General features: G+C 41.8%; 1 protein-coding gene across 1 annotated transcript in view; it reads right to left on the bottom strand.

Annotated features, from left to right (window-relative positions):
* MYO6 (myosin VI) overlaps positions 1-27,423 on the bottom strand; it is a 393,572-nt gene that overhangs the window by 43,144 nt on the left and 323,005 nt on the right. The window contains 1 exon segment of the mRNA XM_068281511.1: positions 26,077-26,237. Coding sequence (XP_068137612.1) covers positions 26,077-26,237 — 161 coding nt within the window.

Raw genomic sequence — 27,423 nt, 5'->3', positions numbered from 1 at the left:
TGAATCCTTTAAACTGTAAGCTCGCAAGGGCAGTACTCTCTCACCCTTTTGTGTCTTGGGACTTGTTATTCCTTTCATAGCTTGCACTCTGTTATACATTTTATTCATCATGTTACATCTGTCATTGTAATCACCAGCTCTGTATTTTGTACCAGTGTCCATATTTGATGTATATCACTGTCTGTATCATTATGTACCCCTTGTTGTTTTTCCTACTTTATACAGTTCCAAATAATAGGTTGGTGCTTTATAAATCAATGATAACAATAATAATCCCACAATATTAGAACTGTCGTATTCTTCTTTTGCCATCCATGTACACTGTGTTACAGAATTGGTAAATGTACCCATTGCATGTGATGGCTTTGCTTCAATGCAACACACATTATGGATCTACCGTAAAAATTAAAAGTAATACATATTTTAATATACAGACTAGAATTTGAGGTTATTAATTGGATTGAATATAAATGTATTAGGTATATAACACACACACTATTGTATTTACTTGTATGGTCAGTATGGTGGCTTAGTGGATGGCATTTTCACCTTGCTATACTATACAGTTTGAGGTTTTGACAAGAATGGCATCTGCATTGGAGTTTGACTATTCTCCATGTGTCTGCATGGGTTTCCTGTCGACACCCTGGTTTCTTCCCATATTCTAAAAACATACAGGCAAGTTAAATGGTTACCCCCAAAATTGGCCTTAGACTATGATGGGACCATTAGATCACAAGTATGGTGCAGACAACATTTTGAGCTTCTCTAAGAGGCAGCTTTTGACAGTACTATGAACTCTGTGAAAGGCTATGGAAGATGGTGGCGCTATATAAACATATGATATCAACAAGAATCTATTGGATAGAGTGAGGAAGAGAATGAATCTCCTGTCAGGTCATTACCAGTGTTTGTGTCATTTTGTCTCATTATACGATTTGCTATGAATCCATCACCAGGAAAGGAAATTGACTGAAAGCTCCTCAGTGAGGACACAAACTGCAATAATAAAAATTTCTCACAATTGAACTCATTTAATGGCCAACCGAACCATTATATTAACCAATACGGAAACTAAATATGAAAGCAGGAGGGATTATATGAATATGAAAGCCACCTTGTGATTATTATTTCAGGAATCTAACTTGCTACAACTGTTGCTCATTTTCACACCAGATTTAACGGATCATCTATTTTTTAACCATATTTTTGGGGTTGGTTTTACTTGCAACTCCATAATTGTGCTACCAATCCACTGCTTATATAATACACAAATAAGCTGTAATATAATTTGCTATAAAGTGATATGTAAAGCTGGATTAATGCCAGCCAGCCTCATGCACACACATATATAACACGCACATTTATATATGGTGAAATTATAACAGTGAAATCATCAGTGATACCGAGAACAGGGGTTCTGTTGTGCTAAGAATACAGTTATGTCTCACCAACCTAGCCAATATCTCTGACATTTCTTTAGCCATTTCATCCCTGCAGAAAGATTCATAAAACACAATGATGGATGACATACAGACACATGAAAATGATGGTATAATGAAATAAAACCAACTTCATTCTGTGAAAGTATGATTAGAAGCACAGTATAAACATTCCTAAAGAAAGTAAGAGGAATTCAGGAATGTGTTCATATACAATATTGTATATTTCTACTTGGCACAATGTTCTGCTTGTACTGTCTATCAGGCGTATTCATGAAGAAAGGAAAAATAATACAGAAAACTCCATGACATATTATTATTATTATTATTTAGTATTTATATAGCGCCGACATATTACGCAGCGCTGTACAGTGTATATATACATCTTGTCACTAACTGTCCCTCAAAGGAGCTCACAATCTAATCCCTACCATTGCCATATGTCTATATTATGTAGTGTAAGTACTGTAGTCTAGGGCCAATTTTAGGGGGGAGCCAATTAACATATCCGTATGTTTTTGGAATGTGGGAGGTAACCGGAGTGCCCGGAGGAAACCCACGCAGACACGGAGAGAACATACAAACTCTTTGCAGATAGTGCCCTGGCTGGGATTCGAACCAGGGACCCAGCGCTGCAAGTCGAGAGAGCTAACCACTACGCCACCGTGGTGCCCACATCACAATCAATGCAATCTATATAATGTGCTCAGCTCAGTGAACATGGATTGCTGCTTTGCTGCAAGGGCTTGACAAACTTCCTAAATATGCCAATAATTCAGAAACAAATTAACACACATTAAGTAACTTAACCTCTCATGTTTTCAGCAGCTTCCCAGTAATAGTTGCATGTCGCCTTGCAATGTCCTCACTGTTAAACTCCCCAGTCTTGGCACTCTCACACTCAGCAAATTAATATGACACGATGAGCTGCACATGTTGGTGAGCACCGGTGGAGGCAACCTTATCTTAATAGGGACTTTCTTTAATACAGGTCAAAGCTACAAGTCAAGGATGGTCAACCAACATTTTACTAGACACAGCTTTTCCTCACTGGTTCCATACACAGTCTTTAACCTCTACTGTCTCTTTGTCATATTTAAGTCCCACCCCAGCCACTGCATTCAGTGCCAAACCCTAGCCAAATACAGTAGATTCACGGTTATCCAGAATTCAACTAACAGGCAGTCTCAACCAACCAGAACAAATCACCGGCAGTACTCACAATGGTAAAGGCCAACTTCTTAGACTGTTTGGTGCCTCTGATGTGCTTAAAGACTGGGTTCCATTGCACAATATTTAGCACAAAGTTCATTGTATGCATATAGAGTGGAGTATAGTACTATATTAGCTAGGCGTATTGTTAACATTGAGTTTCAAGCAACCAGAAAGCCTACGTATCTGGCATCAGCCAACCCCTGAGACTCTACTGTACATTAAAGAAAATACAGATTTTTTTTTAAGCACGTTCAGGCCACTTACTATAAATAAAGTCATCTCACCACCGTAATTATCTCCTATAACTTGTCCACTGCATCTAGTGCTCTGTCACCTGCTTTGAGCTCATTACAGTACGTCACTCGAGCCCTTGCACTGATTTAGTTTAATGCACAGAGAAAATTAAGTTTCAGATGGTTATTCCAAGGGTTAAAGTAGCAATTGAATTAACTAATAAAGTGTCTGAGATGCTGACTGCTAATCTACTTGCACAAGGCAATTTTTTTAGTTTTGCAACGGATACTGGCTCATAACTTCCTAACCGGTACCGCTCCAAAACTTTCTGCTTTCAATTGTCTTCCTCATCCTACAACACTTTCTCCAACATTTAAAGAAAACACCTGAATTGCCAAGGCTTTGGAGGCTGTCATCTGTATTCCATTTGAAAAATGCAGTTACCTGACTGTTCTAATGATCCTATGACTTCAGAGTCACTTACCTTAAAATAAGCATGCAGCCAGTGTTATTGGGTCTGAATCAGAATAGCTAGTGTGAATATTAATTCTAGGTCTGTGACCAAGAAGGCATCAGACACAATCTGCCTAAAGGCCAGACAAGTAGCATTTGTAAAAGTAAATAAAATCTTTTCCATCTTCTTCCCTGCCATAGCCATTAACTAACATCTACTGTATTTTTCAGACTATAAAATGCTCCTGACCATAAGACACACCTAGGTTTAGAGGATAAAAACCTGGGGAAGAAATGTGTATACTAAACCTGGTGCATCCATGGTGAAGGGGCATCTTGTGGATTAAGCCGCCTTTGTACCGCATGTTCCCTTGTATCTCTTGTGACTCCGTGTCCTCCTCTGTCCCTATGTGTCCTCCTCTATGCCCCTTTGTTTCCCCGTATCCTCCTCTGCATGAGCACACAGGGAGTTTTTGACTTTGCGGCGTGTTGGAGGTTCGTATTAGTAGGCGTTCACAAGTCAGGAACTCCCTGCATTTGGACTATAAGACGCAGTGACTTTTACCCCTAACTTTTGAGGGAGAAAAAGGGAGTCTTATAGTCCAAAAAAATACAGTAACTCATCTTCAGTTGCCAGCATCTCCTTTGAGTGGGATTTATACCCCAAAACTAAATTTTCAGTAACCACTCTTATTCACATAAAAGAACACTTGAAAACATTATTTGCAACTATTCACGGTGTGAAAGCATTTCTTTACACTGCGGAGCGCAGTAGAAGCATGTTGACCACAGGTCACTTCAGCGCTTGAGCTGCAGCCACCAGGGCATGCTCAGTAGCAGTGTTAGGGAGTCTAGCCCAAGCACTTTTTACTGAATAGGTGCTGGTTTACTGAACAGAAAGAGCCAAGATTCGAACCCAGGTCTCCTGTGTCAAGAGGCGGAGCCCTTCACATAATTCAGTGAGCAGGATGCGCAATAAGGTAGAATACACACAAGGAGGGAAGTCAATGCCAAAGGCTTACAATATAAAGGGAAGGGGTGGTGACACAATAGGAGGGGGGTATTTCACTGTACAGTACTGCTTAATATCCTACTGTATTATAAATAAAGGGAAGTGGTTACTAATGAAGGATAATATGCAGATCTGAAGCAACTATCTGTAAATACAATAATATTTCAAAGACAATGCATTGTGAAATTACAGTTTTCAGATTTGTATGGTTGCAGATGCTGGAAGAGCTGCACACATAGACAATCTGGAGTGAGTGCTTCTAGAGACACTTTCATCCTTCTGCAGAGTTCATTAAACACACTCAGTCTGTGATTGTCTGCTTGATAAAGGAGCCATCTGCACTTTGAGTGCCACGTACTTTGGAGGTCATTTTCAATGAAATAAATGATGTTAGCCTGGTTCATTCAGCAGTAAAAATGCCTTTTTTCAAACCTCCAAAGTCTTACATCACAAGTGATTTTTGAGCCCTAATCCATATTGCCATTTTGTATAAAAGCTAGTAGATGCAGTGCTATAGATAGACTAGAATACAATAGTCCTGAAAGCATGTGCATTGTCAGGATTACTTTTCCATCCCATGTACCGTAGTTGTAGAATAAACATTCAAAATGCCATTCACTATAGTATGTGACATTATTCTGAAAAACTCCATGAATATAATGGTTTTCTCCAAGTACCGTATAATCTAATGCAGTGTTTCTCAACATTTCATTGGTATGTACCCCTTTTAAAACCCTGTACTCACCAAGTACCCCCTAGTGTAGTAAACATTATCGCAAGTACCCCTCGACAAATATATATTTAATCATAGTACATGATAATTGGTTTTAAACAATTACAAGCATTTACTATTGCTTTTAACTAAAATGCTAATTTGGTGCTGTTTAAATAACATTTATCAACTTCTAAAACTCTAAATTTGTTGTTCTTAGGCAAGTATGTCAAGTCCGAGTACCCCCTGGGACCATCAGAAGTACCCCCTGGGGTACGCGTACCACATGTTGAGAACCTAGGATCTAATGTATGCTTTAGTTAAGTTTATGTGTATTATGTAAAACATAATATAGTACTTCCAGTACTATAGTACTGGAATAGACAAAAGCAGTTTGCACAGAAATAAAATATAATTATTAAGATCTTGTATGAAAACTATGTTTTGAGTTTTAGAAAAAGTATTTTGCGCAAGAAAACTAACTGATCAAGTATTACCGTAAACCAAACTTTCTTCCACATAGAAACTTGCAAACTGCACCCGTCATGAGGGAAATGAGGTGGTCATCATTGTCAACCTTCTTTTAAGCAAAGTCATAAACAGAAAGACTACTCCAACACTCAAAACAAATGGGAGAAGATTCATGTTGTACCAACAAAAATAGAGGAGAAAATAGGGGGTTGGCACTACAATGCCCAGCACAAGTGATGAGAGGCTATGATGTAGCTTGGTATGGCTGCAGAGAACGGTGAAATGCTCTAGGTGCAGAGATTTGCAGAGAACACTGGAGATAGAAAAAAGAAATACCTGGCACTGCCCCAAGATGGTAGAATATTTATTGACACAATCGCCACCATGAAGATAAATCCATATGCAAGGTGAAATTGGAGAAGTCACATACCAAGCTCTGAAGACTGGTCAGGTCGGTGGCTGTGGGCTGTGTACCAAGCCTCAGAAGAAGCGGTGGCTGGCGCGAAATGGCCACCAGGCTCCTTGTGCCCGCACCCACTGACCTACCATCTTGCGGCAGTGCCAGGTATTTCTTTTTTTCTATCCCTAAACAGAATCATGTTGTAGGACAATCCATGCTCCACCTGTTACCATTGGAGAGGCAGTGGTGGGCATCACATACAATTACATTTATTTGAATGACTTTAATAAGAAACAAACAAACAAACAAAAATTTAGGCTGTCACACACAAAATCTTTAGATGTCTTTCCTAGACCTCTCCTTGCAAAGTGTTGATCTCAGGGGAGATTGGAAAAAGACATTTAATAATTCTATACCCTGCTCTCACAAAGTCTTCATCTGCCACTCATTATGTCATCCATGCCTGCCAGACAGTTCCTAAGATGACACAAGGACAATACAAGATTGGATGTTGTTAGGAAAAGGGCAGCAGACCTTAAGGAACGATTTATATGATGCCTTTATAAACCTGCAGATCTTAAAGAGGTGTATGAGACAGCATTAAGACAGGCCAATCTGAATTACTGCTGAGATGGGGTGGTAGGAAAAGGAACATAAAGCGATGTGTGCTCACAGAAGCCATTAAAAGAATAATGGATAAGAATTGGTACTTGTTAATGTGAAGGTGGGACCCTTGGTCCAGCAGAGACTGATTATTTCTTCTACAGAGCAAGAGCAACAGGGAATTAAATAGTAGACAGTGAATATAGGTTACCATGAGAGAAAAGCTAGTTATCAGTGAGGCGACCACAGTGCGATTTCACTTGTGATAATTGCTCAATATGCTGCTCTATGATTAAAACGCTCTTGATGACTTTGGAAGGAATGTGATGGAGGATACATGTTATTTCTTGCCACACAGATTTTGTGGCAAGAAATGCTTAATGCTTTTGCCGATTAGTCCTCATTCACAAGAATGAATTTATTGATACAGGATGGAAAACTAAAGAAATGATATCAAAATCTTACCATTTTCATAATTTAACATAGCCAGTACATGTTTTCATTCCTAGTCAAATCTTTCTGTGGTAACTTATGGCAAAATGGAAAAATATTCTATTACTGTAAGAATCTAGTAACAACACATGACCATCTGAATATACAGAGGCAGTTCTATCTCTTAATATGAAAATCTGGTAACAATGTATAGCGGCTGTTCCATCACTTAGTATGAGAGCCCAGTAATAGCAGGTTAGCACTCTAATATATGGAGGCGGTTTCATCATTTAATGTGAGAGCCTGGTGATAACCTAACAAACATTCCAATATTTAGAGGCAGTTCTATCACTTAATGGCTTAATGTGAGAACCTAGGAAAAACATACGAGCATTACGATATACAGTATAGAGGATATTTCATCACTTAATGTGAGAACTTAGTAATAACTCGAGAACATTCCAATACACAGTGGCTGTTCCAAAACTTAATGTAAGAACCTAGGAATAACATACAAATATTCCAGCATACAGTGGCCTTCCCATGAGTCAAAGAGAAAACCTAGAAATAAACACGTGAATGTTCCAATGTATAGAGGATATTCCATCACTTAATGCGAGGACCTAATAATAACAACATGGAAACGTTCAAGTATATAGAAGCTGTCCCTCACTTAATGTGAGCACCTAGCAATAAAGCACAAATCTTCTGATATATAGAGGTTGTGCCATCATTTATTGGTAAAATCAGGTGCTCTGACCTAGGAAGTGACCTTTGAAAGTAAAAATATAAAAAAGTATTACTCAAACATACTGATACTAGGAGTGCACTAATACAGCTACAATTATCTTATTACCGGTATTATAGTTATATATGGAGAAGATTTCATAAGACAAAGTGGGACAGCGAGTAATGTGAGCGGAGTGCCTGAGCTTTCCTGTTAAGAGAAATCATCCATCACATCAAAGAATCAACAGGGAGGCTTGGAAGGTAAAAGGGGAGATGCTGTATTTCCTCTTGACACTGAAGGACATCTTCTAGTAGTAACAGTTATAAATTAAACGTTATTCACCAGGGCATATTTCTGGAATAAAAAATATTCTATTACGCCGCGAGAGAACATATGGTTATATACTTTGTCATTATAAGTCTAGTTGATATTGCTCAGGTTTAAAGATGCTAGAAATGTTAAGACTACTGTTTGTAATGTCCTATTACCTTCTAAATTATTAATCTGGAAAAATATGCAGTCCGAGTGCTGTGACTTTCCTGTTCTACATACTTCAGCAGAGTGACTGATCAAGTATTCTAGGCAGCAATCAGTGCTTTGTGAGCTCAGCAATGACAGCCTCCATATTTCTTGCATGACAGGTTTACTTTGAAAGCTAAAATCATAAGTTGTCTGCATTTAAGAAATATTCTTCGGCTTCTGCTAAGTCCAAAAAACTCGGGATGTTCATTTTTTGAAATATCAACTTGAGATCTTGGGACTTTTTAATTAGATTTAGAATCATAAATCGAATTCTTCAATGTAGGGGATGTTATCTGTTACTGTAGATTTGCATTCAATATTTACCAAAATATGCTTTCTATTCTAAAACATGAGATGAGGACGTAGTCAAGCCCTCACACAAATAAATATATATGAGTGTATTCACTCGCTTGCTTAGGTAAAACATAGGATCTATGCTTAGCACAAACCAGAGAATAAGAGTCAGATGTCTTTGGAATCTCAGGCTAGATGGCACAATAGGCTTGACAGTTCAACCTTTAAACAATGGTGGACATTTTGGCTAATACAAATAGAGCTGAAAAATACTTTATTGGCTTTGAGCAGAAACCTGTTGACTTGCACAGTTCATTCTACTACAAAGAGATATATTAGTAAAGTGGAAGAAAATTGCTGCTTTACAGTGGCGTAGCTAAGGACCTATGGGCCCCAGTGCGACTTTCACATAGGGCCCCCCAAGCACTCTATACATAACAAATAATACGGTGCGCCAAAACCTGCCAGGGACAACCACAGTGTCAGAGGTGCAAGAAGGGGATGGAAAACAGTTTGCTAATTATTATTATCATTCAAAGTATCTATAGAAATGATTATTACAAGCACAGGACCAATGAGGAGCTAATACTTTGGTTGAGAGAGGGGCCGCGTTGCGGTCGCAAGCCTCTGCAACCCCAATTGCTATGCCACTGCTCCTTTACACACCATGCACATCAGGTTGGTGCATGATATGAACACTGGCCTATTTACAAACAGAGTTACATTTCAAACAAATACTGTCCAAAAGGACATGCAGTATGGTTTAACATCAAAAATCATTTCAGCCTGCTTACTTTAGTCTTTCAAAGAAAACTAATGTGAAACAATACTCAAAATAGGAACTTTAACCCAGAAGTAGTAGTAGTAGGTAGTAGTAGCAGTAGTAGTAGTAATACTAATAGGAGTTAGTAGCAGACATCTCCTTTCCCATGAGAAATCTTTACCATTACTCAAATCAACAGGGATGTCTGTATGGCCGATATTGTGGTGAAACCCCTCCCACAGTGTGACGTCAGGGCCATGGGTGTGTTTATAGATAATAGCAGCTGGTGCTGTCCATTTTTTCTCTTGTCTGCCAGCAGTAAACATGGTGAACTGCTGGCTCAAACAACATGAACAAATTACACAGTGAATATCAATAATGCAATGCATTGATTTCCCCACCCAAACTACTTTTGGTTAAAGAAAACCTGAACTGAAAATTAAAAGTCAAAATAAGCATACACAAGTCATACTTACCTTCCATGTAGTCTACTCCTCAGTGTCTTTCTCCTGTCCCGCGTCTTATTTGTTCACTGTGATCAAGGGTATTTTCCGTCCTCCATTTTGAAAATGGCCATTACCCATAACAGCTGTCTGGTCAGCACACAGTTAAACTGTAACATCACCCACTTGAGCCATTGGGAAACATGGACATTACCTGGTACATCAGTTTTCCTCTCAGCTATAACTGAAAGCAACTGATATTTTACTGACAGCAACTGATATATTTCAGATCTGACAAAATATTGTCAGAACTGGAAGGGATAATTGTCAGAAGAAAATGGTGAGCTTCTGAGAGGAACTGATGGCAAGTGTTCATTTGAAGTTACCTCATGTGTTTATTATAAATATTTTTACTCAGTGCAGGTTCTCTTTAAGTTCCTCTTTAATGTTTCATCACTGCCTTTGTCATCAAGGCAGATCCTCACCCAATCTAGTGCAGCATTTTAAAAAATATCTAGAAATAGATGAAGTGCTCAGAAGTGTACATAAAAAAAAACAAATATTTATGACATAAAACATACACATTAGTCAAAAATAAATCAGAAACATACATGGTGATTTTGTTCTGTTCTCCACCACTTCTGGAAATAAAGAACATCTGAATTAGTTTAAACTGCTTGAGAAATGATTTTTGGCAGCCTTGGATTTGATGATCCCCTGCATGCACCTCATTCTCTTTGATTGAGCATAATGTGATCTTTGTTTGAACTCAGCAAAGGATTAGATTTTATAGTTCCCTTTCATCTTTTCAACTTGTCCACAGGATAACATGATTAGCAAAAATAAAATTAGCAATAATTAGGAAACACTTTCTTTAATAATTATTTCCAGAACTCCTGCAAAGTTTGAAACTCAGCTGGAACTTTGTGAATTATAATTGCTTATTCACATATATACAGTTGCTGGTAACTTAAATATCGATTTGGGGTGAAAATGATATGTGCAGCTGAAGCATAATCAGAAAGGCATGCATGTGCAAAGCATGTGCAGTATGTGACTTCTCTCCTTACTTGACATGTACTGCAATGGGTTGAATGAGATCAGTTTTCACACTGGAAAAATAAAATTTATGGCCAGTATAACAGATGCACAGTTAATTACAACAAATTATACTAACAAAAGCTTCAGATGTGCACCATTAACACAGGTACATCTTACACAAGGAAGACCAAATCAGTTAATACCAAATATAACTTAAAGCTGGGCTGGGAAATTGTGAAAGCAATCATGATGATTAGTATACATAATAAAATTACGTTTGAAACTTAACTTTTTAAGTTGACAAACTCTTTGTGTAGCCAAGCTTGCTGCAGCTGTGTAGCTAACCATTTAGCCATTTGCAATTGAAAAAGTACCAATAAGTAGATAAAATTAGAACCAAAAGTACCAATAAGTAGATAAAAAGGAATACCAAACTTATTTTGGGTATTTTCTTGCTTGCTGGTGGCTTGAAAAGTATTTTATTGATAAGGTGTGAAAAGATCTTCAGGGAGAAAACTCAGGATACAGGTTAATACATAGGGGAAATAGTTTACACTGTAATGCAGGTATCTTAGAAAAGGCAATCATGCAATATTGTTCTTCATACTTTGTGTGTCACATGGTCACAAAGCACTGACATGACCATAATTAGGACACTTAACTAAGATGGAGGTGCTAAGGGGCGGTGGCCAAACAGCCAAGTCAACTAAACCTTTGCGCACAATATTCGTTAACTATAATAAGGAACCACTATCCTTACAGCTAATTAAAAAGCAGAGCTTTTATTTTACCTTCGTCACATATGCTGCGCAGAGACCCCTCTGGGTAGTATGGGTCCTAACTCTGGCCCTGGAACATAAATAATGCAGGAAAGGAATCCAAAGACAATGAACAGCATGACAAGTGCTAGAAGAAGGTAATCCAACCTACCATGGGCTTAACCCACACATTTCTCACTTCAGGGGTACTTTAAGTGGAAATTCTACCTTAGGAATTTAATAATAACTTACATATATCTAAGTAAAGTGAAAGATCAGCCAGGCAAAAATAAATAGTGCCCTGGTTTCTGAGCACTTCTACTCTACTCTTCACACAATCTGTATCTGTTTTTGGGATGTGGACCCATGCAGACATGGGAGAAAATACAAACTCTGTGCAGATAGTGGCTGGGATTTGAACAGGGAACCCATCACTGAAGGGTAAGTGTGCTATTTTCTATCCTGCCCAACAGTACTCCAATACAAATAGCCTCTCATGTCACACAGCTGATGATCAATTTCCCTCCAATTATGTATAATCAGTGTACCAAAAAGTTAAAAAAGAACAACTGTTGCCATTCAGTGGAATAAGTGGAGGTTGCTGCAGCCATGTTTAAAATACATACAGTGTGACAAGAATCACTGGATTGCTTTAGGAGACATTATGCCAGCTGCTGCATAAGGCCGACACCACACTTCCTGTTTGTGGCATCCTTTGTATTTATAAAGTGTATAAATCAAAGTTTATGTGGAAGTCTATAGTTGATCGTCCAAGTGGACTTGCCAGAATCCCCAAATCGGAAGTGTGGCAGTTGCGCACACCTGTGTAACAGCCAGGAGACCACATCTTCAATGAATTAATCCTGAGATGGATAATGGACAGATATGTATCTAAACATGAGAGTCAGAGAAACTAAAATGTGGCCATAAATTCAACATAAAATCTTGTATGTCCTGTGTTATCAAACAGTAATCTGTACTAGTCTATGAAGCAACACACAAAAACAGCTGGAATTACATCTTGCTGTAAAAAGACAGGGTCTCTGATCTTGACAGGCTCCCTTGAGATCCTCCTGTCCAGCTTGGTGTGAAACAGTTGCACGCTGTGGGCTTTACTAAAAAAGTAAATAATGAAAGTGCTTCACTGTTCTCAGTGTAATTGTTCACTTTTTTGTCTACACAATGACAAAGTGGGAGATTTAATGGAAAATGGCAGACAGTTCTGCAACTATCTCTCTTGCTCAGTTAATCCTTATCAACTCTACTGTAAGCAGAGGTCTTTTTCAGTTGCCCCTGTACAGTTTCAAGTCAAGCACACAAATTGCTTCTTTGTTAGTTACAGCAGGTTTACTAGCATACCCCTCTATCCATTATAATGTTGCTCAGACATAATAGCCCTTAATTAATTTCATTTTTTCTCTTGAGTATTCTCCTCCTAAGTGATATTTTCACACATTTATCAATAAAATGCTATTTAAACCACCAGCAAGAAAGAAAATACTCTGAATAATTTTGACAGTACTATTTCAACTACATTTTGGTATTTTGCTGAGTCCTGAAACGTTATTTTAAACAGAAGATGAAAAATTATCTCCTAGGAGAAAAAGTCAATTGAATAAGGGCCAATATTAAGTGGCAAGATTTTGATGACTATTAAGGTCAGGTTAGACCAGGCTTTCTCAACCAGGGTTCCCTGGAACCCCAGGGTTCCTTGAGGACTCTGCAGGGGTTCCTTGGCATTTTACCCCATCGCGAGGGAAGTATACTACTAGAGCACACTGTAATAGGTGGTACTGTAACAAGAAGCCCTAAATTGAGGGGTCAGGAGACAGTATAATGAGTGGCAGTGTAATAGGAGGTAGTGAAATTAGCAGCCTAACCTACTTTTAAAGTTTAAGCCTCCTGAAAAATAAATGCAGGGGTTCCGCAAGATCAAAAAAATTGTTTGCAGGGGTTCCTTGAGATCCAAAAGTTATTTGCAGGGTTCCTCCAGGGTAAAAAGGTTGACAAAGGCTGGGTTAGACATTATTATTGGTTTAAATTAAAGTCATGGGTTAAATAATTTCTTTTAGGGAAATTTCAAAATGTTAATTTTAAGTTAGGGTCAGATGAAAGGTTAGCATTAGTGTTTGTAACGGGATGGAGTAAGGTATTGTTAAACATCTGAGTTAGGGCCCGTTTCCACTAGGGCGGTTTCGCCGGCGATTCTGCAGTTTCCCTGTACATCATTCGCACGGGGAAACTCTGCCATAGGGGATGACGGCGCCGCGGCGAAATCGCTTGCGGGAGCGATTCGCCCGGAACCCCCCGCAGATTTCGCCATGGAGGCTGCGAATCCCATAGCCGTGCATGGCACGGCTCATGGGATTCGCCTGCGATCCCGCCCACCGGCTCAGTGCGGCGTGCGTCTGCGAGACGCACGCCACACTAGTGGAGACGAGCCCTTAGAGATGTAGGGAACAGCAGTTAGGAAGAGGTTAGAGATCAGCATATGTACTATGTAGCCAAACTCTGATTAGCAGTGGTAGCTTGCAACAGTTAAAGTTAGCATCAGGATAGCGTTGATGGCTATCGGCAGTAGCTAGTTGGGTAGGATAGCGTTATGCGTAGGTGAGTGCATTGTATTAGACACATTGGTAGGACGGTTATTGTTAACATACCAAGGGGAGGGTTAACGTGAAAAGTTAAGGTTAAGATAGGCAATAGTAGAATATCTGCAACATTACCGACATTCTACTATAGGATACATCCAGCACCCAAATTACCATGTGCTTTTATTAAATGCTTGCCTATTTTGGACCTGCTGTTGTAAAAGTCCTGTAGGGAGAACAAGCTTTAGTCAGTGATCATGAGCTGTTCAGATTAGCTGGGCTCTATAGTCTAATAGAGCACACCTGCATCTGTAAAATGTGCATGGAAAATTATATCAAGCGCAAATGTGGAAAATATGGGCTTTGCTATGCATTTATAAGAAAATGAAAGGTGCTCTTTAAAGTAAGTCTCTCTCTGGCAATATGTATTTCATTCAGGTTTCAATCCCCAATGCAGAGATTAAGTGTCTCACGCATGAAATGTATTTAATAAGCCATCTTCAAATATCGCTTGAGTAATGTTTTAAGCTCAGAACTCAGTGAAAGTTCAGAAACTGCGCTGAACAAACCCTCAGATCACTCACAAAGTCATACTGAACAATAGAGCTCTTCGGCTGTCATTAAAGTTGCTAATGAGACTTGGGAAAATTAAGAACTATAAATATTAATGGTTTACTAATCGACTTTCACCTCACAGTATCATCAGGCTGAGGATAAACAGACGTTATTAGCATGCACAGGATTCTCTCTGCTATGATCTATTTTATGAGGTTGATTTGTAAGCAGAGATAGGTTTATCTCCCCTTGCTGAATCACTGTAAATAATAAGACTGCTTGGCAGATATTTTCTGTTTACATCAAGAAAATGAATATACTTCTATCTAAGCTTCCTAGATAAAGAATCAGTCCACTCAGAAGTAATATCCCAGTTATAAGGAGGAAAATCTCCTAGGCTGAGCATTCCCTCTGCTTTCCTAAAGTTCCTAGAAATGTCAGCACCAAAACCACCATGCAACAGTTCCTAGCACTCTTTTCCTTCTTCATCTTTCACTGTTCATTTTCAGAAGCAGTTTATATTATTGAAAATGCAAAAAATGAGAACAGGGAGACTGATATCCTCTCGTAAAGGCTGATGAGAAAAAGACACGGGAACTGGAGCTCCGAGATCTCACAATGGGGTCCCCTTAGAGCTTCAGTACCAGATATTGCCTTAACATGACAAACTTTCACTAGATGTGGACCTGTTAGTTGTCCACTGAAGGACCATTAGTTCTATACTTGTGACCGTTAGTTCTTCCTGCCTAACATTAGTTGTGCCTAACTTGTACAGTCATTGTAAAAATGCTGATAAATGTATAACGTAGGGAACAGTTTCATGCTACTATTTGGCATCCACCCCAAGGCCTTTGGCAACAGGAACAAAAGTCCATGTGTCATTATTTGGGTGAACAGCCAGACCACATTTTTATAAATAATACTTAATAGTAATACATTTAAACATTATAGACATTTAAAGGGATTCTACAGTATGCTATGGGAGAGGGTGACTGGGGGTGCGAGATATGTGAATAAGGTTAGTTGTTTGAGGAGAGCTGTGGGGTGTGTGAGGCAGATGAGCAGGGGAGCAGGGGAGCATTGTCTGTGGAGAGGCTCAGGGTTAGGTGATATATAAAATGGTCATGGATATATGCCAGTTTGTTACATGCAAAGCGTAACAAACTGGAATATATCCATGACCCCTTTTTTCACATGGCCTCACCTTTTATGGAATAACAAACATGGTTACTTCCCTCAGACACTGTCTCACCTGCTGCACTGTGGCCTACATTTAGGCCACACACCCAGACCTGGTAACAAACATGGTGGGTAGTGTAGGCATTCCTTCCCAGCACTGTTCATTCAGCCCCCTTCCTCCTGTCCCTGCCTTTTGCTTCTCAGAATCTGAATCATTTATTTCGCCAAGTACAACGGGGGTTGTACCCGGAATTATTTTTGGCACATACAGGGTCGGTGATGGTACAGAAAAAACGCAAGCAGTAATGTACAATACATTAGTAGTGAGTACACTGTGCATGGAACATGATACTTAGTTACATAGTTACATAGTGGAAGGTCCAGAGGGGACGTCCAAGTGCTATGTGAGTGGAGTCGCCACCTTCTCTGCAGCGCTCAACAGCTCTGCAGCTATTTGGATGCCCCCAGAATTCAGAGGAAAAGAAGCGTAGAGAGATATAGAAAATAGAAACTTACAGATGGACCCAGGAGAAGGACTGGAGGGGGTAATCCGCTGCCGTATTAGGCACTCAAACGCTTCTGCAGCGATACTTGAATCAGATGCCCCCCCAGTCCAACCCTGGGGAAGAGAGAGAGAAAGATGCGAGAGAAAAGGAAGGAAGATAAGGATAAAGTGAGAGAGAAAGTGAGTCCCCTTGTGCAGGGCAGCCATCAGATGGAAAAGGCGGGGACGTGGCTCAGGTCAGATGGATCAGGCATCTGGTGGCCGGGGTCGATGCGGCCCAGGAGGAGCAAACCACGTGGTGAGCCAGTCAGGGCAGGGAAGCCAGTGAGACTTACCCCACGCAGGTGGCAAACACTTTTTTGTGTCCATTGTCCCTTGGCGGTGGGGGGGGGGGGGGAGGGTCTGGAGTCAGCACTGACCGCTGTGGGAACTGACCCGTCTGGAGCAGCAGTGGTGTGAGCTGGGTCCCCAGTGATCTTGAGCTGCAGAGTGACCAGGGGGGCCTGGTGATTCCAGCCTGAGGTGTTTCAGGGGGCCCTGGCGGCGATGCTGGCCTGGGGTGCTGCAGATGGAGGCAGGCTGCGAGGCACACTGGCAATCTGAAGGGCCTGGAGGAGAGGAGCTCCAGGTGCGTGGCCGAGCAGGCTGGAGGCCGGTGGTGGAGATGGGAGGTGGCCAGCCGATGGTGAGCCCTCCCCAGCTGCTGCGGCCAGGCTGACGGCAAGCAGGGTGCAGCAGGCAGCTGAAGCACCATCCGGAGGAGCGGTGGCATTCCTCTTCTGTGGCTGCTGTGGGAGTAGAGTGCTGCAGGCGGCGGCATCAGGCCCTCTGTAGTAGCGATGGTGCAGCCCCGTTCCTGCAGTGGCTGAAGTGGCGACGGAGATCAGGCCTCCTCTATGACCACGTGCTCTGCTCTGGCATCCTGGACTCCCAGGCAATGGGCGCAGCCTGGCGGACCACGTGGGAGGGCCGGAGAAACCCGAGAGATGGACTGAGGCGGGTGTCTGATCCGGGGATGGGGCGATGGTGAGGCAGGCCGGACAGGTCCTCATCAGCGGCAGGACACGGCGCCGCCGGTGCATCTCTCCAGCACAGCATTGGAGGCAGCATAAACAGTGAACAATGCTCGGCCGCATGTGCTCTTCCTGCCCCTCCGGCTGCGATAGCCCCTACCGGGGCCCAAAGCCTCTGCCTCCTCACTCTGCTCGGCAGCCTGCAATGCACGCCCGCTCCCCAGATAGAAAGGGGAGATCGGGTGAGTGCAGCAAGGGTGGATTAGGGAAAAAATAAGAAAAAAGTCCGGAGCCCTGTGGCCATGGCATCCGAGTCCGGCGCCAACTTCCGCGCGAAGATGGTGCCGGACTCATCTTTCAAAGTCCACTCAATCCAAGTCTATTTCCCCTTTTACTTTCAAATTACTGTAATCTATTGCCTCCCAGGATCAGCCAGTCTTTTCTTAGACCATTTTTTAGCATGGCTTCCCCTCTACCTGTCCACTGACATTCCCTCAGTCATCATTGGGGACTTCAACATCCCCATTGACACTAAAAGCTCCTGCGCCTCCAAGTTCCTGTCAATTACCACCTCCCTTGACCTCACACTTTGGTCCACTACTGCAAGCCATGCTGAATGCCACACACTCTACCTAATCTTCACTAGATGCGGTTCCATATGCAACCTCATCAACTTTTCCCACTCACTTTCTGATCATAACTTACTCAAATTCAATATCCTTCCATCCAGCCCCTACACATCCCCATCGCAGACTTCTATACACAAGTTCACAAACATTCACAATCTCCAAACACTATTAACCTATCTGCATCCTTTACGTACTCTACCCTTCTTTACAGACCCTGGGATAGCAGTTACTGCTCGTTATCATAATGCCTTAACTTCAGCATTTGACTCTGTGGCTCCCTACTCCACGGTTTACCGTCACCAGGCTTAACTAGGTGATCAAAGCTTAACTAGCTTTGATCTACTAGTGAAGCTTAAAGAGAGTCTGAAGCGACATTAAAAATTGCTTTTTACCTTATAATCAACATGGGCATGTGTGCCCCTGCGAAAACGCCGCTATCCCGCGGCAGAACGAGGGGTCTTTACCCCCCAAATCCCCTCTGTTGTTCCCGGGCAGCGCTTCCTGTTGAGGCAGGGCTAATGGCCGCAGCCCTGCCTCTCAGCGCTGATAGACAGCGCTGATCGCTGCCTCTTCCACGCCCCTCTCAGTCTTCCTTCACTGAGAAGGGCGGGGAGAGGCGGAGATCCGCCGGCTGATAGACGCGCATAGAGGCAGAGCTACAGCCATGAGCAGCAAAATCTACGACCAAGTTGGTCGTGGATTTTGCAGGGGGGGATTTCGGGGGTAAAGACCCATCATTCAGCCGCGGGATAGCGGCGTTTTAGCAGGGGCAAACATGCCCATGTTGATTATAAGTTAAAAAGCAATTTTTAATGTTGCTTCAGAGTCTCTTTAACTAGAAGATCAAATTACTGAAATGCAGCTCCTCAATAGCAAAACGGTGCAGGTGTAAATATGATTTGCCTGAGCGCTTCTAGAGTTACAAAAGGGCAATGAACATACTCAGACAGACCCTCTCAGCAGCCAAACACTCATACTTTTCCTCCCTAATCTCCTCACAGTCCCACAATCCTAAACTACTCTTTGCTACCTTCAACTCCCTTCTCCAGCCTCCACCTCACACTCCATGTATCTCACCTAAGGACTTTGTCTCTTTCTTTAGCCCAAACAAAATCACCAACATCAAGCTTCACCCAGCAGCCTCCTCTCTCCATACAAACCCCCCACTTTATATACTCCCAAACCATATTCTCTCCACTGTCTGAACTCGCTGTCTGCTCTCATCTCTAAATCGCATCCCATTACATTCCTCTTGGACTCCATTCCCTCTCACATCATTACTCACTTATCCTCTTACCATCTCACCTGCCTTAACCTCACTCTTCAACCTGTCTCTCATCAAAGGCATCTTTGCATCTACACTCAAACAAGCCCTCATAATGCCTATACTAAAAAAAAACCTTCTCTTGACCCGTCCTTTCCTGTTCAACTACCACGCCCTATCTTTGTTGGCAACCTCCCATCTGTATTCCAGCACAGCCACGAAACTGAAACAACCATACTCAAAGTAACCAATGACCTGGCAACTGCTAAATCTAAAAGTCTCTAGTCTCATCCTCCTAGATCTCTCTTCCACGTTTGACACTGTCTCTCATTCAAACCACACATTGACAACCTATTCTCCTCCTGTCGTCTCCACCTAAAAACATCTTCTGCTTCCTCTTTTTCCTATTCAGGACACTATCAAACTTGTTGGTGCATGACCTGATTATTTCACAACTAGACTATTGCAACTCTCTGCTCTGTGGCCTCCCAACTGTTTAGCCATGCTACAGTCCATCATAAACTCTGCTGCTCTACTCACCCCTCCCCCCCCCCCGCTTCTCCAGCCCTATTCACCTCTGTCATTCCCTTCACTTTCTGGCAGTTACACAAAGGGTATTTCAAATTCTGACTCCCGCCTACAAAGCTCTTAAAGTGAATGGGAACCCGCATTTTTTAAAAAATTAAGCAAATACTTACCTAAGGAGAGGGAAGGCTCTGGGTCGTATAGAGCCTTCCGTCTCCTCTCTTGGTGCCCTCTATCCTGTGCTGGCTCACTCCAGTTTCAATCCCCCGCTGAAAGGGTATTTGGAAGTATTCGGGAGCCGTGTCCTCCCGAAGACGTGCAGCTCCATACTGCACATGTGAGCGTGCAAGAGAGCATGCTTCCACAGGCGCAGTACAGGGCCTACCTTCTTCAGGAGCACTCAGGCTCCCTGAAGACTTCTGAAGCCTCCTTAGGCCAGGTAAAGCAGTATTTGACTAAATTAGTCAAACACTGCTCCCGGGAGAGCCAGCACTGGAACAAGGGGACCAGGAGAGTGGGAAGGCTCTATAGGACCCAGAGCCTTCCCTCTCCTTGGGTAAAGATCTGTCTCATCTTTTTAAATGTGGTTCCCATTCACTTTAACAACCCTCTCCTCCTTATCTTAATACATTTATTTCCAGATACCATCCTATACACAATCTCCGCTCTACTAATAATATTCTCCTGTCTTCCACTCTGGTCACCTCTTCTCACTCCCACTTATAAGTCTAACCTCGATCCTCTACCCTCCCTTAACACATCTGCCACTCACCCACACTTAAGAATTTTAGACGCAACCTGAAAACTCACCTCTTCAGTCAAGCACACTCTCCTACCTAGGACACTTTAGCCACTGACCATGATTTTTACCATTACATATACAGCTTCCCTTCATCTATTGTTCCATTCCTTAAATATTTAGACTGCAAGGCCCTATGACTAGGGCTTCCTTCCCCTTTTGTCTCACAATGCTGTGTAATGGGTGTGCATATCATCTGAACCGGAGTAAAAATCTGTAGTTGATTTGTTCACTGCATGAGATGTACTCGACCATTATCTTGTATTGTTAACTGTTATATTTTATTTTATTTTGTATTGTTATACACTGTATTATGTTGTACATCACCATGGAAGATGCTGGCGCTTTATAAATCAATAATAATCTCAACTGGAGCATTCTGTGCATGCGAAGTTCATAGAAGAAATAATGTGCATGCACAGAATACTCCTGACAATGGGAGCATGATTGATGGAGGAGCATGGACAGGACCACGCATTTGCAGTAGCCTGCAACCAACCTGGGTCAGAGGGGGACAGCAGCTCAAAAGAGGATACCCTGAAGAAGAGGGACCTCAAAGACTACGAGGGGCTGGAAGAAGTAAAAGTCCACTTTTTCATAAAAGTACAGGTGTGCTTTAAGTGTAGCGCCCATGGCCTTGAGTGTAGAAAAGGATCTTCAGAGGAAAGGGGTGGCATCCTCAACAGAAAAGTCTTACTCTTGTCTAGTGACAGAACAGAAAACCCAAAATTAAGAAACCTTCCCTCTTAGAATTACCCCCTGGTGGTGATGCAGGTTTTCTTGAAGAAACAGCTGGACTTCTATCTAGCCGAATACTGGAACACCCTAGTTGTATCACCCAGGAGTCATCAATGCATGGGAAGATGACCGTTTCCCACAGCTAGGAAGAACACATCACACCCCACGGTTTGATAGCTATATAAACAATCGAAATTTATACTATGGCGCCGAGAGAACTATAGCCCTGGATGGCATCTGTCAGCCTCATCCCTGCAATGTCGACCTAGGGATTGGGTACTGGTTCCTGCCGGGAACATTGATTTAGCATGTGTATGGGCCTATACGGCACTGAAATAATAACACAAATCTGAAAGATTTGTTGCAACTGCTCCAAACCTTCCACAACTTCAGATTAACAGGATCTAAAATTCTAGTCATCCCCAGAAAACACAAAACGTTTGGAAACAGAGCCTTCAGATATGCTGTTTCCACCCTTTGGAACTCCTTACCACACTCAAATAGGTCATCTTCATACATGGAATGGTTTAAATCCACACTGAAATGCCACCAATTTAGTTTGACATTTATAGACATGTAGATTTTTATTTGTGACATAATCCACCCCACCACTAACTACCGATCTGAAACATGCCATGCACTTTGAATCCTATGGAAGACACTTAACAAATATTTTCATATTGAGGTCAAAGTGGTGAACAGGGGTTACACAAATGCAGTGTTCTCCCCAGGCCTAATTAAGTGGGCGGGCCGCCCGGCTGATTTGAATGCCCGCCTACCTGCTTTCCTGCCCGTCTAACTAGAAAAAAGTGGTGCTGTAAAACTGCAGCCATGAGCACTTCATTGCTATCAGCGGCCTCAGACAATCCCGAAAGCCTCCGCTATATACACTGCAGGAGACTTCTCTGCCTGCCTGTGTGACCTCCTCCTGGTACAGTGATTGGCTGGGCAGGTTGTAAGGGGCGGGACCATGCTCTGCATACTGCGGGAGTGAGCCGAGTTCCTAGTCCCTCGTGGAGAGTGTCAGACTCAGCTTCTCCCTAGTGCTGTGTTTCTACTCTGCTAGTCCGCCCCACTTTGCTGGCTGCCTGTGTCTGCAATGCATTCACATGTGCAGCTCAGCTAGTGGAGGCGGCTGTCCGGATATACACATTTAGTGTGATAGTGTAGTGCAGGCAGGCTACTGCTGTGTGGGGAGAGGGAGGCTCTCTGTGTGGAGAAAGCCTGAAGCTGCGGGCAGATTCTCTCTCACACCCAGCGAAACCAATGTGTTCCCTCTGTCCTGGGCTGGCTGCATGAATGTCAGCAGCCAGTCCAATCCCTTCCGAATCCACTCCGAGGCCGACTCAGTGCACAGATAAGATCAGGCAGTGCACGGCATTGAGCTCTGCTGCCCCGCCCCCCTCTCCAGCTTCTCTTCAATACAAGCTGCTCTGATGCTGGGAGAACTGCACAGGAACTGGTATGAGAGCTCTGTGTCTACTAATGAGCAGGAGCAGTTTTTATCTGATATATTTCAGTCTGCAGAGCTTTCAAGCTATAGGGGACCTGGGAAAACAAACAAACAATGACTGCAGTCAGCTGCAATTTAGATAAGCTGACTTGCTGGAGATGGAGGATGGTGCTGAATGCTGTCTGTGTCAGAAGTGCTCATATACCTTACTTGATTTACAATTGTAAAAAGTTGGCCTAGAGCAGTAAAAAGCGCAAATCTGGTTGTGGTAGTTGGGCAAAGTCTGTTAAAAGTTGCCCACTGATGCAAAAAAGTAAATATGGAACACAGATCCTGTGTTGAAGGTGTGTGCAGGCGGCTTGAAAGGGCAGTGTGTGGGTGGGGAGTGATTCTTGCAGAGTTCACATGCATGTAATTTCATATGGATGTTTACTGCTGTGGTCCAGCGGTATTGCAGATAATTTAGTATAATACGGACCCCTGTACACTAACTGCAATACCCCTCGACACCAGCAGCAAATAACATCCATATGAAAAGCAAAAATCCCCCCCCCCCCCTTTTGAAATGCAACAAACACCCTTGTATGATATGAAATTAACCGACATTAAATGCAATGATCACCCCTAGTATGAAATGCAACTATAACTGTGACAAATATTCAGTGTTCTAATCAGGCACTTTTACAGGGGTGCTTCACCCAGCTAATTTTGGTAAGCACCGGCTGTCATCGTTTTTCCTCTTCACCCTTTGCGGTAAGCAGAGTTGCATCGGCCCTGAATTCCGCACCCCTACCCGGCTCCTTTTTCATGCCACCCGGCTGGAAAAAATTTCTGGGGAGAACACTGAAATGCATTAGACTATCTTAGGCCCATCAAGAAAGCAACATACAGCTATATTCTTATGCTATTTTGACATTCCTCAGATACTTATACCACAATCTCTCCTTAATTAAAATATTCATTGACAGCACAAATTAATTAAAACTGAAAAGAAACAGAGTAAAACCAAATATAGATTATTATGATTAAAACCCAGCCAGGAAAAAATGTCCTTTCATTCCACTCAGATGAGCAAGAGATACAGGAATATTTATCACATTGTGTGTGAATCACAAGATAGAAAGACATGTCACAGTAAATTAATAAAATACAAAGAGACAGACCTGAAACAAAGTCACACTCATCACAGTATGGTACACAGTCCCCAAGAAATGTATCTATTCAATTGGCAACACTGCAATCTAACTGCATAAACCATGTCAAAAGTTTAAACAAGTGAACAGAAGAAATAACATGAATTCTTGTAAACTAGATCCCACTTAATTGAATCCCTTTGGTTCTCAGATGCATACAGATGTACTTTATTTCCTTTTATCAACACAATGTGGGCTAAAAAGTGCAAAGATTAAATCATCTTTACTTTGTTCTGGGAGATCCAGAGCAGATGATGCTAGAAGGTTAACATATTCATTGAAAACTGGCTTGAGGCTCTGTATAATGTGAAAGAAATAATTCTGCAATGTGCTAAGACTTACAATGGATGTGCAACAAAGTCACTTTCAGAAGTACAATAGCTCATTAAAGAGCTACGCATTGTTATAGGTCCAAAGCAAGGAATGCCAAGAAAATGATGCAGCAGTGCAGTACCAGAGTTTAATGCACAACCAACAAGCCTACAGGTAGTATTTATCAATGGGTCTCAACATTATTACATAATTAACACCTGTATTAAAGATGGTGTTATTCAATTGCCCTCTGGAGGGATTTTATCTCAAATATCCCATGACGATTAGGGCCTGTTTCCACTATACGCAGATTGGATGCAGAATGGATGCAGAAAAACTGACTCCATTGAATGCCTATGGGAAAATCTGCACCAGAAAAATCGCATTTAGTGGAAACAGGCCCATAGACATTCATTGGAGTCAGTTTTTCTGCATCCATTCTGCATCCAATCTGCGTGTAGTGGAAACAGGCCCTAATACAGTATATTTGTATTTGGTAACATTTCCTATAATGATGTATGAATGCTTTCCAAACATTAACTTATGCTTTAATTAATACAAGGATACTTATTCAGGTTTGCTTTTATATAAATTTCCATTTGTTTAAATTAATTAATGCACAGGAAAATTGCTGACAAAAGCAAAGTTATATGCAGGCCTACAATTAGGGAGACCATACACATGCCAAATTGATGCACAGAGGAAAATCGATGAGCAATGGGGGGTCTCGTTTTGAGTGTAATGATGAATGTGTGAGATTTTTGGAAGCCCTTTTTCATCCTACGCAGAGTTCTGCTTAGAGTTTCTGTACATCAGGACCTACTCTACACTTTGAAGGACAAGCAGGAGTTGTGCTCCAGGGCATCTGCAAGTCTATGATCAGGGAGATTCACACATAGTATCTTTTTACAGATCAATGCAAAGGTGTTATAAAAAGAGCAGCACAGAGCTGTACCCCTTACTTGTATAGAGTGGGTGCTTGGCTATAGGATGATGAAATCCATCCCAGTGTTTCAAACAAGAAAACGTAAAGAGCAGCACATCAAAAGTTAGATGATACATGGTTTATTCCATAAACCATTCCATAAACCAGATGATTCATAGTTACACCAATTATTTTGTGGGAGCCATACAGATGGACGAGCAGGATAAAAAAAATTAAAAATATGAATGGCTTAAATACCATATCCTCCATAACCAATCATGCTGATATCATTATTACATCACATTCGCACTAAAATGAAATGGTAGGAAAAGTGCACACATTTTCAGGGGAATAAATTCATGATTTATGTGTCCTTTAAATTTATCGTAGCCCTGCTGCACCCACTCACATCTGCCAGCAGAAGCTCTGGTTGCTGCATTGCCATAGAAACACATGCCCAGTGAACACAAAGGAGGCGTGTGGGTGTGGAGACAAATGTGCCATGTTACCTTAACCAAGGCAAGACTAAGCAAAGTGTTTGAGGATGCCAATGGGAGAGGAAATAAAACAGGAAGTCCTGACCCTGACTGGCAGGGCCCAACAGTCACAGCAACATCCTGAGCCAATTGGCAACCTGTATTCATGTACCAACATATACAATAAACGGCTACAGGTGTCATTGGCTGCATTGTGGGTCACCGTGGCAGCCTCAGGACACATGTTTCACAGTTGGTATGCCTATATATATATATAAAAAATATATATTTTTTTTCTTTTTTTGGGGGGGGGGGGGGGGGGGAGGGGGTCCAGATCAGTACAGAACATTTTGTAGAGAGGCTAATGTTAATACAGATATACTACATGAAGTACCTGCGCAATAATGCATCTGGTCCAGATTCTTCACTGATCAGCTCTGCCTCACTCTGGGCAATCCTCATGGCAAGCTCCCGGTCTCTGCGCTCCTGTTCCAGTACTGTCTGTTGCTGGGACTCCTCCTCTCTATCTTTTGCTAGCTGCATCTCAACCTCTGCCTGCATGCAACACATAGAAATCAACTCACAACTACTTATTTCCTTAAAATATGATTATATTAAATATAATGTAACATAAGGTTTTGGATGGTGTGGAAACGGACCTGTAAATTTCTACTGCTGTCCCTCTTTAAAAAAAATATTTCTAACTTCCTGCCCCGGCAAGTACTGTAGTGGAGGAAATTACGCCAACAAAAATAAAACCGGTTTTCAGGTTGAGAAAAAAAATTAGCTTTTATTAAATTTTTATTGCTGTCTATGCCTTCCACAATAGAGGTCCAGTGGTAACAACGAAAGATGAGTTCTTACCAATGGGAATACAGATACCAGGAAAAAATAGTACTAAACATTGCACAATCTATCAAAACCTTACAGAAAAAAAGTTCTGACTGGAGTTGGGTTTCAAGGATCTGTAGGATCATGCTGTCTTCATTTTGTCTTTTTTGCCCATCAGACACAACTGTAGTAAGTCCCTGGTTACCTCTTTGAACATTATCTAAATATATATTTTAAATGTACTCATTACCTTTATCTGCTCAAACCGGGATTTAGGATATTATAGTTTATATTTTCTCAGGCAAGGTGCAGCAGTGAACAGACTGGATACCATTGCTGAGAGACTAAACTGAGAAATACAACATAGTGCTGTGAAGCACACCTTCCAAAGGTTTTGTAACTCATTCTGAAGTTACCATGGTAACCATGAGGACAAAACGTCTGCAGCCCAACAAAAGCTAAGTTTTTTTTTCTGCCTGAATGTTGTGAGCCTGAGAGAAGAGGAGGGACTTATGCTCAGTACAAGTAAGGGTGGAATGAGTGTGCCCACGCTGATTGATACTGACTCTCAGAGGGAGGTACTGGAACTATCATGGAGTGAACGTTGATAGGGGGAACCCACAAACTAAATTACAATAATGAGAGGACTACTAACAGGGGACACTATAAAGAGGTGATCATTTACAAGAGAAGCTTTAACGTGAGGACCACTGAGAGGGTACACTGTAATGTGGGGACCATTTATGAGGGAGGCGCTATAATGAACGGGGGGCAATAAGATAAGGGGATCACTAACAAGGGAACTATAATGAAGGGACCAGTAACAGGAGGCACTACAATGAGTGGAGCACTAATAGGAGACACTAGAATGAGAGGAAAGGTAATGAGGGGCACTATACTGAGGAAGCCA

The sequence above is a fragment of the Hyperolius riggenbachi genome, chromosome 4 (genome assembly GCF_040937935.1).
Source record: "Hyperolius riggenbachi isolate aHypRig1 chromosome 4, aHypRig1.pri, whole genome shotgun sequence".
Taxonomy (NCBI): Eukaryota; Metazoa; Chordata; class Amphibia; order Anura; family Hyperoliidae; genus Hyperolius; species Hyperolius riggenbachi.
Note: the sequence above shows the minus strand (reverse complement) of the source record. Positions and strands in the feature narration are given on the sequence as shown.